General features: G+C 39.0%; 2 protein-coding genes across 2 annotated transcripts; both read right to left on the reverse strand.

The window, feature by feature from the left end:
- Positions 1 to 1,832: 1,832 nt before the first annotated feature.
- Positions 1,833 to 4,279, reverse strand: GH3.9 (putative indole-3-acetic acid-amido synthetase GH3.9). Its single transcript, XM_089151091.1, has 4 exons — positions 3,903 to 4,279; positions 3,710 to 3,811; positions 2,610 to 3,430; positions 1,833 to 2,519 (listed from the first exon to the last, which is right to left on the reverse strand). The coding sequence occupies exons 1-4, from the start codon at positions 4,190 to 4,192 to the stop codon at positions 1,933 to 1,935; spliced, it is 1,800 nt and encodes a 599-aa protein (XP_089007217.1). The 5' UTR covers positions 4,193 to 4,279; the 3' UTR covers positions 1,833 to 1,932.
- Positions 4,280 to 8,676: 4,397 nt separating this feature from the next.
- On the reverse strand, positions 8,677 to 9,468 carry LOC149019734 (pentatricopeptide repeat-containing protein At2g22410, mitochondrial-like). The gene is made up of 3 exons (XM_089154124.1): positions 9,377 to 9,468; positions 9,038 to 9,267; positions 8,677 to 8,948 (listed from the first exon to the last, which is right to left on the reverse strand). Exons 1-3 carry the CDS (start codon positions 9,466 to 9,468, stop codon positions 8,677 to 8,679), a joined length of 594 nt encoding a protein of 197 aa, XP_089010250.1.
- Between the last annotated feature and the right edge of the window lie 1,742 nt (positions 9,469 to 11,210).

Consider the following 11,210-nt stretch of genomic DNA (forward strand, 5'->3'; position numbering starts at 1 on the left):
GATGTGAAACTAAAACTTACTCAAACCAAAAACCAAGACAAGAGAAAGGAAATAAGAAATCAGAAAGAAAAAAATATTAATACCAAATAAATAATATTATATATATATATATATATATATATATATATATATATATATATATATATATATATATATATATATATATATATATATATATTAAACCATATGTGTATAACTCCAGAATATGTTGATTCTGCTGTCTACAAATCAGGGCTAATCTCCCAAATACATAAGAGGATTTTTGTTTTTTGTTTTTGTTTTTTTTTTCCTTCTCAAACAAGAATGCAAGATTCTACTTTGTTTCTTGCTATCTCTATCTGCTGTTTTTTTGGTATAATTTAACGAATCCGATCTTTAAAAGGGATGCAAAAGATCAAGGAAATCAGCTTTTGCATGCGCATGTCGGGAGAAGCTTAAGCAAATTTAGAGGGGAATCAACTTTTATTGAAATAGATGATGAGAGAGACTACTTAGCAAAGCCAAAGTGATAATCCAGTCAAAAGGCATGCATGCATGGAAGAAAATGACATGGAATCCTCCACGAGAGTCAAGAAGATAAGCATGACATTGATACATATTACTTATGAGACATCATTGCTTAGTTGATATTATTTATTCTCAAGATTAATATGAATACGAATTTAAACAATTCGATCTCTTCTTTATTTCGGATTAATTGAATTTGGTCATTGTTTATATGTTAGTAATCTATATACTAAAAAATGTAAAATAACTAGACAATCGCCTAATCTTCTTCTCGTTGTGACTTGAGGAAGTTCCTTCACAGTCTTATATATGCATGGCCTTATGAGCATTAAAAAGAACCAACATGAATGACAGACTACACATTAGGGTTTTTTAATTTGGACAAGAACAGCGGATATAAATGCAGAGTCAACTCTATAGGTGCTTTTTAGATAGGAAAATTTGAGAAACACATTCTCCTTATCAATAGAGGATCGATTTGGATATTTCGTATGATCTTTTTCAGTCTTTGGGTTTACTGTTCTCTTGAAATCCTCTTCCTGTCTTGTTTTGTATTCTTTGTTATATTTCATTTCTCAACTTCTTTTAACCTATTGAACCCTACTACTGGAGCCAAATGTGATCGAATGATTAACGGCAACAACTCAACCTTAGGAAAAGGGATTGTGGCACATTTCAACCACCTTTAGTCTTATCGTGTAAAGTGTTGCGAGTGTGACAAATAGTGTAAATGACACTGTTGTTGATTCTCTTGTCTGTTGTAGCACTAAATACATTTGGGGTCTAAATGATGAAGATTTCATCTCAGTTTATTGATATATTTATAGCAATTTTACCTCCAGAAATACCTATACACATTCAATACACTTAGATGTGCAGTGAAACCAACAAGTGCAGGTCATTTCCATCCAACTACACGTCCTCTCATCCTCGAATCCCGACAACTCGCTTGGTTGGAGAAGATCTCCACTCTGAACTAACCTTCATTTTTTAATCGAAAACCAAAGTTTATCAGAAGCTTGGTCTAAAATTCTCGAAAAACTAGCCTCTTATGATTACATCGGCAGTAATCCAGGAAAAGGGAGATTATTCAGAGCGTGATTCCGGCTCAAGAGCCAAAGCTTCTTCCTGAAAATAGACGGGTTCCCTAGCCAGAAGAAGGGATAGAACTCAAGAATCCCCCTACCTGGAGATTGATTGCTAACTAGCAAAGCACTATTTATTGGGTTTTTTTTCTAAGTTTCATTTGGTTCATTTTCATCAAAAAGAATTAGAGAAACTTGTTTAAGAGATGATATATGTAACACTAATTAGGGGAGGAAAATATATTAATAACAAGATTCGTAATGTCTGCTCGTTACTCCTGTTTGGTTTGATGATGATTAAAACTAAAGATCAATCAAAACCCTTAACTTCCTCCATTAATTAAGGAGTCCATGTAGGATCCCTAGGGCTAAAGAAAGAACCAGAAACCCTAGAGTTGAGAAGGTCAAGTGCAGAACTAGACTTGATGCACCTTGGTGTCTTATATTGGTTAATGGAACCTCCCTGGCTAATACACAAATCCATCAATGACTCAAACGTTCCTGGTTCAACCATTCTTATCTCCAAGGGACCAACTGATTTATCCAGCGTACGACATCTCCTGTAAACGTAATCCAGAGATTCCTCTACGGCCATGCAACAATCTTCAAGTACGTGGGTTTCAAGCTGAGTCGTCAAATCGTTCATGGCTGAGGTTGATGACATCTGAATTACAATCTCCCAGAATAATACATAGTGACCCGGTATCGTTGATGTATCGGTACAGCTTGTATACTCCACCAGCAAAGCTTCGTATGGTTCTAAGAGCTTCTTCGCCATTGTTACACTCTTGTGCAGATCTTCTTCACTTGTTTTATCTGTGTCGACACTTAGAACCACGTTTCTCCGGCAAACGAACCGGAACTGTGGTGCTTTGTTGTAGAATCCAGTCACCTGAAGCACATCTCCGATACGATACCGATATAACCCTAATTATCATTACCAGGGAAGTAAAAATTATCAATCTCTCATGCAAAGCGTGAACTTTGAAATTAGGGTTAGAAAGAAAGAATACTTACCAGCATAAGTAGTAACGACGATCTCATAATAGAAGCCAAGTCTAACCTGCGCCAGGTTGACAAGTTGACCGGTGGCCACGTCGGTGTTTTCGTCGTCTGCAAGAAAAGAGCCGTTGTTGCCAAGAGGTATATATTCGAAATAGCCCATGTTGGGCAAGATGGTGTAGGCTACGTCAGCAGGGTCACACAAGGGTTTCAAGTTGACTCCAAAGTAGCACTCCGAAGATGCGTACATGGTGCACACCATAGGTAACTTACCTGCACTGTAGAATTCAAGGGTTGGGATGTATTGGGCCATGGATCCAGTGACCACGGCTTCGATGTACTTGGCCTTGGGCCACAACTGAACCAGTATCCCCTTCCAACACTTTGTACTACAGATGGCTTCGATTTCATCTGCCAGAGCCGGGTTTGGGTTTTTTAGCAAATCCAACATGGCCGACCGGCAACCCGGGTCTGTGATAGACTGGTTCAAATGGCCTGACCGGATGTCATCACAAAAGTTAATCCAATTTTGTTCGAGGAATTTGATTGCCCGGAGAAAGGCAGAGGCGAAGACTGCACCAAGCCGAAGGACATGATGTCGATGGAGTAAACCGGCAAGAAGCTGGCAGTACATGCTTTGGCGACTATCTAAAGCAAGGATGGTTTGGTCCGGGCTGGTGAAGTTGTTAAATGGATCGCGCGACCGGCACTTAAAGTGCTTGCTCTTGTAGAAACTGGTGAGAACCGGTCGAACCGGTAGTCCACAGGGAGTCGACCGTTCTGGCTTGGTAAAATAGAGGTACATGGCTTTTCCCTTGTCCAATCCTGGGACATACCTGGAAAAGGAACAAAAGAATTAGCCCTTAAAAATGGTTCCTTCGGTTGAGGAAAACCAGACCATCCATGGTCAGACCGGGAGACAAGCGAGAGTGGCACACGCCAACTCGCATTATGTATAATAATTTATGAGACTTTTTTACTCTATCGGATAAGATGACGCGATGAATCGTAACCGTATTTGTGTACGAAGATGTCAAACGATAGCGACGTGAAGTAACAGAAATACCCTCGACCAAATTTCTAATTTTCAATCATAGTTAGCCTGGTAGTCTTACTGGTTCATGATGGGCATGATGAGGTTGTAAAGGAAGGTTCGACGGTCCAGATCCTCTGCGATCGACGGTGTCAGCTTAGGCTCTCCGGCAGAAGTCCCTGAACTGCAAAAACAGAACCCCATTAACGTAAGATAAGAACACTCGTTAACGACAAAGGAAGAACAAGAAAAGAAAGAGAGAGAGAGAGAGAAACCTAGATAACATTTCAGTGATAGGATATGAAGACAAAAGGGAAGAATCCTCGCCGTTGGCGATTCTCTGGATATAAGGACGGATGGAGGAGTAAGAGATGACAGGAACAAGAAGCTTAAAGGTGGAGATATCAGTGGATCCCTTCATGAACTGGTTTAAGTATTCTGTTTCTGCGTTTCGTTTCAAGATATCCTTTAAGATGCTTTCCTGCAGTTCATCTACCTTCAGGGTTGATTTCTCGAGCTCTTTTAGTGCTTCCTCTCCTTTATATTCCAGCCTCTTCCCATCCATGGCTATTACTTAGCTTCTCTGCAACAACAACAACTAAGACAAGAAGAACCTTCTTTTATCTTCTATCTTCTATCTTAAGGAAGTCATATCAAGTGCTAACCCACAAGGACAAACGGTGTGCGAAGATATAGTATATATAGATGGAGCCAGCCTTCTCTACCCTATCCGTACGTCCATCTCTCTTTCTTTCTTTCCAAGCTTGATTCCCTCAGGATTCCTTACTCAGTTACTGTAGCCCATGGAAACCCTTCTTAAAGGTGGATGATGGATGTTAGGTCTCCTACTAATTACTATACACGTACCTTGCACCTTACCTTACCGTACGTACCTCTCTCACAAACCTATGTAGTCCTGCATAATTTCTTGGATGATTCAAATATTTGCCACTTGGCAACTTCTAATTGGTTTCAAATCATCCAAGTCATCATCCTCCACCACGGTTTTTTTTTTTTTTTTTTTTTTGACTCCTTATTTTGGTAAGGTTTTTTGTGTAGACTCCACCAATGTTATATACATACCATAAATTTGTGAAATGTGTCTAAGATGTAAGATGATAAATCACATTCGATGCCCATGAGTCATGGGGGTCTCATCGTGGGTTTTTGACCGGCTCTAGTGTTCTACTAGGGGTGTAAGCATTAGTCACGTAGATTTTGGGTTCGATTTCTAGTAAAGTTGAGAATCTAAAGATTAGCTTATACATGGTCCAAAGAAGATTTTAACTTTTGACTTCTTACTAATGAGGTGTTCATCCTATCAACTAAATCACTTCTTGGATTCTCATGTGTATCATTTTTCTAACACATACGACAAAGTTAATCGGAAAAGAATTAAACAAATTAGGGCCGATGAACCCTACACATGTAGGGTGCCTTGATCATCTAGGATAGGATTGAACTAAGCTCTTTTCCACCTAAGAAACAAGGAAAACAAAATACTGTTTATAAGGATTATCATGGTTTGTGGGAAAAGAAAAGGTTCAAGTGCCAAAGGAAAGCAGCAGAAGTCCTATTTTTCAAAGGGTAGTGAGAATGAAAAAAAAATCGAGGTACACTACTCCGGAACTTCAAGAACCTTCTTTTCAAGAAGAAAATGTGACTCAATTTCCTTACACTTACGCTATAGACAAATATTCATACACATCAAGGACGCGATTTTTCCATACCTCAATGTCAGGTTATCTACATGTTGTGCCTCCGTATGTCTTTTCACTATCTCTTCAAACCACTTGTTTGTAGTGGGTAATTATCGAGAGAAAATGAGATCACTTTTTAGGGCATATATTCCTTCTTTTTCTTAATTTCAACCTAATAAGAATACATTACGTACCAGGCAATTTCAATTTTCCCTTGATTGTTTTAAAGAGCATTACAAGAAAGAGGAGAGAGTATACTTACAAAATGTGACTAGGGGATGTCAATGGTTCGTTTCAGGTGGTTCTGATTTAGGCTTAACGGTTTTGGGTTGAATTTATCAATCTCTGACACAAATCATTTACAAAATAGTGGTTTAGTGTTTGGGTTCAGATTAACTAACAGTTTAGATTTAGGTTGGATTGGTTTTGATACCATTACTAGTTTGTTATCAAACCACCATAGTCCATTTCAAATTAAAAACTATGTGTATTGGATCTTGCCTCTTGCACTTAAGGTCTAAACAGACCAATCTTTTTAGCTTCATTAAAGAGTAAAATAAACTCAAGATCTTATTAAAAAAAAGGAACTCATCGGATATCAATGCAAATACATAAAAGAATTATCATTTTAGCACTTAATAAGTCAGTGTAAGTACAATGGGTTATAACAGCTTGGTCCGGCTAGTGGTTTGGAACATTTGGTTCGGTCTAACATGCCACTAACTGGCTAGACCAAACCAGCCCAAAACAGTTTGATTTTTAACCCCTCAACTCGTACCCAACCAATAAGCTTCAATCTAGTTTGGTTCGGGCCATAAAGTCTGGTTCAATTTGATCTTAAAGAGTTCGGTGTAAAAGTTGACACCCTGAAATTAACAAGTAAACCCTAGTAGTAGTCTTTTATTCTCTTATAGTAGAATATTTTTTATTTGTTTCACTAGTAAACCCTAGGCCATTAGCAAAAAGAGGTACAAAGGAGGGGTGTTCTGGTCATTTCATCAATAAAAGGGTTAGACATTGGTCCCACCTAATGCTCCCAACAACCTGCTGTTGGTAAAGCTAACAAAAAAAATACTTACTGTACATGTATACAGATATATGTATCACCATTTCAATGATTCAAAGCAAAGGGGAGAGTGCAATTGTGGCTTAAGAGTAAAAGACTCCATTTTTATTCCTTTTTACAGAAGATTTGCAGTGATGCATGAGAAGGACACATCTACAGGTTCTTGTTTTCTTTCCTTCTCTAGCACCTTTGATTCCCTAACCACAATTATGATGCTCTCGATACCCACTTGAGATTGAAGGTGCAAAAGCCATCTGAAGTTATAGCCAGCTAGCATAGATCAATATAATTGTGATAGATACAATCAGGTCAGCCACTATTCATGAATCCTGTGTGGATGGGCTTCAAGCATCCTAAGAACATAACTTGAATTTCTTATCCAAATTTCAAACACTACTGTCAGGATTTTTGAGCCAACCATTTACCATTTACTGTCACCAACCTCTCATTGTGCCCTGTGAACTGAGCTAGCTTCCGATTTATATATATGAATCCACCATATAGCATGTGCAGTTAAGGACAAAGTAGACAAGAAAGGCAACACAGAAAGATAACATTTTGAATAAAGGGGAGAAAGGGGAGAGCTGTGTGTACGTTTTCTGCACGGAGCATAATGGAGACAGCATTTTGGACACAAAGAAGTGGATGGGATGACAAGAATAGAGATGGGCATAATATGACACAAAGTTAGAAAAGAGAAACCCTTTTGTTAATTTCTTTCATTGCCTTTTTCTTTTGTATCTTCCTTTCTACTTTCAAGAGAGTAGGTGAGAGGGCCTGTGCTGTTCATTTGCCATGGCCACACTTCATTTTGCTAAAGAGCTTGCTCTTCTTTTAGAGGTAAGTGGGAAGGAAAGGGAAAGAGGTTTTGTACGGAGAGAGAGAGAGAGAGAGACCAGTGATGCATTGAATGAGTGCAACCCTTTACTGAACTTGTACAGTTGTACCTTGTAATTCATTTCTTCATGTTTACATTATGCGCGCCAATACACCATGTGTGAGAGAGACCAGTGATGCATTGAATGAGTGCAACCCTTTACTGATCGAACTTGTACCTTGCCATTCATTTCTTCAAGTTTTACTTTGTGTGTGAACCAGACTCATTCTTTTCAGCCTTATTCTGATGACAAATTAAGTCAGATGCCAGCCAAGTCAGGCAACACAGCATGCATGATTGTTCTTGAATGGGGTTTTTTCGGTACTAATATCATAATCTTCTTCTACAAAACTATTCTGTGTTGTTCTTCAATTAGCCTAGCTATACTTCATTTTGCTTTAGGGCTTGCTTTTCTTTTAGAGGGAAGTGGGAAGGAGAGAAGGAAGTGCTGTATGAGGAGAGAGAGAGACGACCCCAGTGACGCACCGAATGAGTACAACCCTTCATTGAACTTGTACCTTCCCATTAATTTCTTCAAGTTTTACGTTATGCACATATTATGAGTGGATGTCCTTTTCAGCCTTTGGGTGATTAAGGCAGACACCAGGCAATTAAGTCAGGGAACCCAGCATGCATAATTGTATTTTATTGTTCTTCTACAAATCTAACCTGTTATCTGCTCAAGATTAAACTTATTAGTTGATATGAAGCCATATGAATGCATGTCTTTCGTCTTTGTATATGTTTTATCTCCACTGAAAGGATACTGTTGTAATTGTTGGATACTGTAGACACCACATTTATGCATCCATCAACCTAAAATTGTATGATTTTAACCACAACAACAACAACAAAAAAGCCTAAAATCGTGTGTTAAAGTGTTCACTAGAAGGACAGAATTGGATGTTAACCACAACAACAACAACACAAAAGCCTAAAATCGTGTATTAAAGTGTTCACTAGAAGGACAGAATCATGTGTTAAAGCCTAAAATTGGATGTTCTCTTCAAACATTATTGTCACATTGATACTTTCAGATTTTGAATCCAAAATACATGTATTACAAATTAATGTTCAAAGAGGGACTGGTTTTTCATGTCCTTTGATTCCTAGGTGCTTGCTTATCTTACTTGTAAACTAATAAATCTCCCTGCACTGAGGATGTGACTTCTCATTCACAAAGAAGCACGACCAACAGTACTGACCTCAATAGAGCTGCACCCAGATAGCTTCTCCTATTACCCCACCGGTTACGAGCTGCATAATGTTTGATGGGAGCACCTAGAAACCCCGGAAATTGCTTCAGTCCAGTGCAGTAAATGCGCTGAACTGTTCAGCGAGGAGGGAAGATCAATATCTCAGTTGAGATTTCGATCTAGAGATTCGAGATGCACGATCGGATGGTTCTAAAACCTGCTGAACTGAAGCAAGATCGCGTAGAACCCTCCATCTCGTGGTCCCATCTTCCTTAGACCTCTCATCACCTCCTCACCAACATCATTATCCCCGTGGATTTTGCAGGCAGTTAGTAAAGTCAACCAAACAACCACATTGGGCTCCATTAGCATGTTCTTGAGTAGACTTGTAGCTTCATCCATGGGACTGCTTGTCCAAGAACTTACATCATTAGGAGCCACATGAGAGGATTCCATTTGTCTGAAGAGTGCTAGTGTATCAGCTACATGACGCGCATGACAAGGCCACATAAATTAGAATTCCGCAAACACACATTCCTTTGGGGCATACTGTCGATCTTGAAGACTTAACCAGGTGCGTTAATGCCTACACACTTGGCATACATGTCTACAAGTGAAGTGCCGAAGAAAATATCATGCCTTGGTTTGTTCTTGCCCACATAGACATAAACCCATTTACCCATGTCTAGTGCCCCAACTTGAGCACAAGTTGAGTGAACACTTAGCATTAATAGCCTGAATCCCAGAATGCTGCATGCGCTAGAAGAGATATAAGGCCTCAGGAGCCCTTCTGCTCTGGTCCTATGGTCATAGCATTAGATCATCACACTCCATGAAACTAATTCTTTGTCAGGCATAACATCAAATAATGATCTAGCAGCACCAATGTAGTTAACCACATTTAGAATACCCAAAGATGACAGCATTACATAAGGCAACAACTCTATCAGGCATTTCATCGAACAACTTCTGTACACTCTCAACATCATCAATTGCCAACATGCCAAATAACTATATCGTCACTAGGAGTTTCGTCGATCACACGACGTGCATCCATGATGTCTCCACATTTTGAGTACTTACAATCCATGGGTTGAGAATAAATCCACCAAAGTAAAACCCGTAAGTTTCAGAGCCTCCCATGAAGGATTCCAGCCTCTTGGTCATTGGGTATTCACGAATGTGCTGTCTAAAATGTCTAATTCAGATAGACTTTATTTAGAATGGGTATAGGTGTTATACAATATACTATACGTCTATACCTAAACTTCTATACTATTACAAGTGACAGCTGTTGCAGCTTAGCGGATCCATAACCGTAAGCTTTCCACGTAGTAAATAAAAACGACCACGAGGAAGACTCTTAGTAAGACAATTTGCAAGCTGGTCCAAAGTAGAGATATATTGAACAAACAGCTGTCGAGAGGAGACTAACTCTGGAACAAAATGAAAGTCTATCTCAAGATGCATAGTCCGAGCATGAAATATAGGGTTAACTGTCATGTATGTAGCCCCAATATTGTCACACCAGATCTCCAAAACTTTAGGTAGAAAAGCATGTACTTCTCCAAGTAAAGAGCGAATCCAAATGAGTTCAGCAGTAGTGGAAGCTATAGCGCTATACTCAGCTTCAGTGGAAGAACGGGCAACAGTACTCTGCTTTTTAGAACTCCAAGAAATGAGATGATTCCCAACAAAAATATAATAACCAATAGTGGAGCGACGATCATCCGTATTACCTGCCCAAACAACATCAGAATAAGCACCAAGAGACAAAGAGGATGTACTAGAGAAGAATAGACCCATGGAGGAGGTACCACGTAAATAACGAAGTATACGCTTTACGGCACTCCAGTGGACATCAGTTGGACTATGCATATATTAGGCAACTCGATGCATAGCATATCCAATATCAGGACGAGTGTTAGAAAAATATTGCAAAGCACCAGCCACACGACGAAAATCGGTTCCATCCGCCAATAAGGTTCCATCGTGTAGAGAAAGATGAACATGAGAAGCCATAAGTGTAGAAACTGGCTTAGCATTACTCATATTTACTTGAGAAAGTAAGTCCATAATATACTTATGCTGAGATAAAAACAACCCTTCAGCAGTCCTAGTAGCTTTAATTCCCAAGAAGTAATTCAAGTTACCCAAATCCTTGATAGCAAAGGCAGTGGAGAGGGCTTTGATGAGAGAACTAATAACACCCTAATTACTTATTGTTACCAATATGTCATCAACATATACCAAGACATATATGGTAACCTTTGAGGTATGATACAGGAATTAAGATGTATTAATCTTAGAACCCACAAATCCTTGAGAGAAAAGAAAAAATGTCAACTTAGTATACCAAGCACGCGGCATTTGCTTGAGTCCATATAAAGACTTGCGTAGATGACACACATAATTTGGTTTAACCAAGTCAACAAAACCAGAAGGTTGATGCATAAAACCTTTTTCTTCTAAGTCCACATGTAAGAAAGCATTTGAGACATCAAGTTGTCTAAGAGGCCAACCTTTGGTGATAGCAATAGAGAGAATAAGCCATATTGTTGTATGTTTGACTACAGGATTAAATGTGTCACCAAAATCAAACTCCGGCCGTTGATGAAAGCCTTTAGCAACAAGCCAAGCTTTATAACGATCATTACTCCCATCGGGCTTTCTCTTAATTCTAAAAACCCATTTGCAACCTATCACATTTTGTGTTGGTGAAGTCGGAACTAATTCCCAAGTGC

This window comes from Hakea prostrata, chromosome 4 (genome assembly GCF_041222555.1).
Source record: "Hakea prostrata isolate BN-2017 chromosome 4, UWA_Hpros_2, whole genome shotgun sequence".
NCBI classification, from domain to species: Eukaryota; Viridiplantae; Streptophyta; class Magnoliopsida; order Proteales; family Proteaceae; genus Hakea; species Hakea prostrata.

Excerpts from the sequence above, each read along its gene's own strand:
- GH3.9 (XM_089151091.1), bottom strand. The coding sequence starts at position 4,192 with ATGGATGGGAAGAGGCTGGAATATAAAGGAGAGGAAGCACTAAAAGAG. Across the intron at positions 3,812-3,902 it reads ATCACTGAAATGTTATCTAG|TTCAGGGACTTCTGCCGGAG; the intron begins GTTTCTCTCTCT and ends CTGTTTTTGCAG. Across the intron at positions 2,520-2,609 it reads CGTCGTTACTACTTATGCTG|GGTTATATCGGTATCGTATC; the intron begins GTAAGTATTCTT and ends AATGATAATTAG.
- LOC149019734 (XM_089154124.1), bottom strand. The coding sequence starts at position 9,468 with ATGTTGGCAATTGATGATGTTGAGAGTGTACAGAAGTTGTTCGATGAA. Across the intron at positions 9,268-9,376 it reads TGTAATGCTGTCATCTTTGG|GACCAGAGCAGAAGGGCTCC; the intron begins GTATTCTAAATG and ends CTATGACCATAG. Across the intron at positions 8,949-9,037 it reads TGTAGGCATTAACGCACCTG|CTGATACACTAGCACTCTTC; the intron begins GTTAAGTCTTCA and ends CGCGTCATGTAG.